This window comes from Myodes glareolus, chromosome 5 (assembly GCF_982192425.1).
Source record: "Myodes glareolus chromosome 5, mMyoGla1.1, whole genome shotgun sequence".
Lineage (NCBI taxonomy): Eukaryota > Metazoa > Chordata > Mammalia > Rodentia > Cricetidae > Myodes > Myodes glareolus.
The window spans coordinates 104,146,020-104,150,878 of record NC_142030.1 but is presented as its reverse complement, the minus strand read 5'-3'; the positions used below and the strand labels follow the sequence as shown (position 1 = coordinate 104,150,878).

General features: G+C 55.7%; 1 protein-coding gene across 1 annotated transcript; it reads left to right on the top strand.

Moving 5' to 3' along the window:
• The first annotated feature begins 1,246 nt into the window (after window positions 1–1,246).
• C1ql2 (complement C1q like 2) lies at window positions 1,247–3,888 on the top strand. Its single transcript, XM_048443802.3, has 2 exons — window positions 1,247–2,523; window positions 3,123–3,888. Exons 1-2 carry the CDS (start codon window positions 1,840–1,842, stop codon window positions 3,300–3,302), a joined length of 864 nt encoding a protein of 287 aa, XP_048299759.1. The 5' UTR covers window positions 1,247–1,839; the 3' UTR covers window positions 3,303–3,888.
• Window positions 3,889–4,859: the final 971 nt, after the last annotated feature.

The following is a 4,859-nucleotide window of genomic DNA, read 5'->3' as shown; positions in this document are numbered from 1 at the left end:
GATAATTTACTAAGGCACACGTTGTTTGAAAATGCAGCAAAGACATCTAATACTTTGTGTGTTGTTTTGCAAAGGAAACCAAGTTTAAAGAAAAAAATGAGTAACAACAAAAGAATGAGGAGGAAGGGGCAATGCAAGGAAGTAGGAGAAGGAAGAGAAGTCTGTCTTTTAGAAACCCTGGTTTAACACCACTACTGAGACCCTGTGTCCCCAGAGGTCCGACTTTAGTTATTATTTTGTTCTCTGTTCCCATTTAGTTCCTCTTTTTATCTTCAAAGTTGTCCATCATCAGTTGCTAAACATATTCGAATTTCCCTTTCCAGGACTAACTAGAAATAGAAGACGAACCAGTCTTCCCTTCTGAGCAAAACCAAGGTGTGTCCCGAGTCCCCTCATTCCTTTACCTGGAAGTTGGTTACTTTCTGTAGAATGTGAAGCCCCAACCCCCAGTAAAATATCTAAGCAAAAGTGGAAAAACCAGGCTGAGACATGTTTTCGGGTGGGTTTTCTGCTGGAGGCAAGCAATAGCGCCTGGCCTGGGGAGGAAAGCATCTACAGCGCATAGACTCTGTCCTGGGTGTTTTGGACGTTCTAAAGTCCTTCCTGACAGCCAGGATAGCTCAGCTTGTAAGGGCACTTGTTGCTAAGCCCGAGCACCAGAGTCTGACCGTTGGACCAGCTCACATTGTGGACAGAGAGAACTAATTCCGCGAGTTATCCTCTGGTATATATTTATCCACACAATAAAGATAAATGAATCCTTCCAAAAGTTAGTGGGGGTTCTCTGGAGGAAACCTATTTCACAATTTGAAGCCCTAGATTAATGGAAGATTACCCAGGAGCAATACTGGTTTAGTTCTGGTCACTTCCGAGGCTTCTAGAGGGTCGGTTCTTCCCGCAGAGCTGGAGGCTGAGGCTGTCCTGGACTTGGGTTGAGGTCTGGACCCACACAGACAAGAGGATGGATTTGGTAACCCCATCAGGACCTTGCAGGCGGTCACCACGTTTGTGAACACCATTGTGGCCATGTGTGTGGGGTGCTTTGTGCACCCACTGGCTGCGCGCGTGGGTGCTAGTGCGTGGTGGTCTGTGGGAGGTGCTTGTGTCCGAGGGTGGGTGGGTGTGTCTGTGGTGCCCCAGCCGGGGGCTGCGGCCCGCTGCTCCCACTTGTGGCTCCTGGGCGCCGCCAGCAGGCATATCTCCGGAGTACGCCGCGGGATGGGAACTGATGACAGGAGGGCGCCGTCTCCCGAGTGATGGCAGCGCACGCCGCTGCCTCGCCGCCTCCGCCGCTCCGTCCTGATCTCCTTACGTCAGGGTAACTGGGTCCCCCCTCCACCCGGGAGCCAGCGAGCAGCGGGAGAGCGGAGAAGAGCGTGCGGCAGAGCTGTTCCAGAGTTCCGCTGAACCCTGTCAAACCCCGCCAATCTCAGCAGAGCAGGAATCAGCGCCGCTGAGCCAACACCGAACGCCTCACAGGACCCAGCATTTCCCAACCGCCTTTACCTGGAACCCGCCGGGGCGCCGGGCTCGTCCTGTGCGCCCCTCGCCATGCGTGTCGGGCTCTTCGACTCTCCAGATCAGTTCCAGAGCCGAGACCACCGGATCCCAGGTCCGGATACCTCCCGTTGAAATAGTTGGGTTGCCAGGACAGGGGTCTCCACGTCGGGGACGCGGCAGGGACCTGCGGAGTTGGCGTCCGAGCGCGTAGAGCGGGGCCACCCGCGCCGCTCCACCATTACCTCCCCGGGCGGCAAGGAAGAGCTGGTGGCGGTCGCCTCCCGGCTGTGGCAGCGGCGGCGGCGCGCCTGCTTGGCGGCCGTCGGCGTGCTCCTGGCCATGGCACTGGGGCTGCTGATCGCGGTGCCCCTGCTGCTGCAAGCAGCTCCCCCCGGCGCGGCTCACTACGAGATGCTGGGCACCTGCCGCATGATTTGTGACCCGTATAGCGTCGCTCCCGCAGGGGGACCCGCGGGCGCCAAGGCTCCACCGCCAGGACCCAGCACCGCTGCTCTGGAAGTTATGCAGGACCTCAGCGCCAACCCCCCGCCTCCCTTTATCCAGGGACCAAAGGGTGATCCAGGGAGACCAGGCAAGCCGGGGCCTCGGGGTCCCCCTGGAGAACCAGGGCCGCCTGGGCCCAGGGGTCCCCCAGGGGAGAAGGGAGACTCGGGGAGGCCAGGGCTACCCGGACTGCAGTTGACAACCAGCGCTGCTGGTGGTGTTGGAGTGGTGGGTGGCGGAACCGGGGGCGGTGGCGACACGGAGGGCGAAGTGACCAGTGCGCTGAGCGCTGCCTTCAGCGGTCCCAAGATTGCCTTCTATGTGGGACTCAAGAGCCCCCATGAAGGCTACGAGGTGCTTAAGTTCGACGATGTGGTCACCAATCTTGGCAATCACTATGACCCCACCACCGGCAAGTTCAGCTGCCAGGTACGAGGCATCTACTTCTTCACTTACCACATTCTCATGCGTGGCGGCGACGGAACTAGCATGTGGGCGGATCTCTGCAAAAACGGGCAGGTCAGTGACTTTCTCCCACATACCCCTCCCTACTTGACCGGGTCCAACAGACTCTGCCGACCGTAACAGGCCCCCGGAATCGCTGGGAACTATCTTTTTTTCCTGCCTCTCACCCTTCAGCGCCCCAGCAAACTCTGGGATGGAGTGGGCGCTGGACCACAGTATCCCATCCCGCTTCCCTTCGCACTCCTCTATGTTTGCCCAAATGCCGCGCTCTGAAGCTGGACCCCTTGTACACAGTGATCCTGGCACCTAAACTAGGTCCTAGGTCCTCTATAGCTTGAGTCCTGGCCTGAAGTGGCCGGGCTCCTAAAACAACGCAATTTTCTTTCGCTCTGTGACTCTGTGGTTGCACGTGGGTCACCATTTTCCCTCTAGGTTTCTTCACCGTGGCCTTAACCCCTAGACCTCCTTTACACACATGGGTCGGTGTCCGGGTAGCTCTCTCCTCTCTCCTTGACTCTACTGCAGAGAGAACTTGGAGCTGATGAGGGGGCGAATAGCAGGCAGAGAGCCTGCAATGGGATGGGCAAGGGAGGTCAGGCGTTTACTCGGGAAGAGGTGCGAGGGTCCACCTATTCCTCTGGTTCGCTCCGCAGGTGCGTGCCAGCGCCATAGCCCAAGATGCGGACCAGAATTACGACTACGCCAGCAACAGCGTGGTATTGCATCTGGATTCAGGCGATGAAGTCTACGTGAAGTTGGACGGCGGGAAGGCTCACGGGGGCAACAACAACAAGTACAGCACATTCTCGGGCTTTCTCCTGTATCCGGATTAGGGGTGCAGAGAGCGCGAGGCCGGGTGGCTTCAGGCCGCCCCATCCCCACAGGGTTCTCGTGGCTCTTTGGTGAATGTCACTCTGCGGCTTCATGACACTTCCTGACATCTTCGTTGGAAAAGACACATCCCTGCTGTCCTATTTACCCTGCCTCAGGTCTCAGTGTGTCTGATTCACCACGCTGTGGGGTCGCTGTATCCCTGGCCCATCCTGGGGAGGGAGAGGGAACACTTAAGTGGAGAGCCAGGGAAGAATCCCAGCTCTTGCGGGGGCTTGGTCTTGGGGCAGCCCAGACTTGGGAAAGCTGATTGGATCGGACAGGCAGCCCTAGGGAGCCTGAGGTTTTCCAGCTCACCCCTCCCCCTCAGTGTCCTCAGGTCAAGGACTGCTGGCCTCACCAGGAAGATAAGACCCAGGTGAAAGCTACTCCCTGGGACCTCCCTTTTTGTGACCCGAAATGCCTGTGCAGATTTTCCTGTCCATCAGCCAAAAACCCATCCTTAGCTGAATTCCAACAAACAGAATAGTCACCTGCCACATACTCTCCTCTGACCTCCTCTGCCATGCATTAAATTATGTTTTTAGACCACCGGCTCCTGTTCTTTTTGTTAATACAGCTCCTTGACCTGGACTCCAGAAATCGCCCCGACGTCTCCGGCAGTGCACTGGCCCTGCAACCTGGGGTTGGCTGAAAGGTGTGTGTGTGGGGTGGGGGGGCGGGGATCAGAACAGCATCCCACTATTTTCAATGCAGCCCCTAGTTGAGGGGGTGCAAGGATGAGAGGTGATGGTGTACAGTTTGGGCAACTAGCTCTCCCTGGACCTGGTAGAGGAGGTCGGAAAGGAGGGTCCCTGCGAAGTGGAAGATAATTATGAGGCATTTGCCAGTGGGGAACCCTGTGAGTTCTGGGGCTCTAAGAGAAGGACAGGAAAAAGCATCCCTGAACTGAAAGTTCTCGCTCCCCGAAAGACCAGCAGCACACTTGGGGTGCCTCTGTTCACATCCCAGCTAGGTCCTTGCTCTCAGAGGTAGTTCTGTGGGTCTTTTTAGCTCTCAGAGGTTAGCAGGAACACTGTGGAAGGGAGATGACGCCCCCTCCCAGAGGGGCAGATGCTTTGGGGGGTGTCATTTCTCCCTGAAAGAAGTGACTCAACAGCTGGGGACCTGTTAGCTCTGTCTCTCTTCCTGTCAGTATCTGTACACCTAAGTCATGAAAACATTCCACACGGTTTGGGTTTGCTTTCTTTCTTTCTTTCTTTCTTTCTTTCTTTCTTCCTTCCTTCCTTCCTTCCTTCCTTCCTTCCTTCCTTCCTTTCTTTCTTTCTTTCTCTCCTGCTTGTTTTATTTATTTTTATTTCCATCCGGTTCCAACAGATAGAAAGTGACACCTAAAGCAGCCAGCAGCTGCCTGCTATCACTTTCTGAGCTCTTTTAATTTTCCAACTTTAAGTGAAAAAAAAAATTGAGATAGATTTCACCGTTTAGCTCAGGCTGATCTGGGATTGACCATTCTCCTGTCTCAGCTTTCTGAGTGCTAGCATGAGAGGTATGTGCCA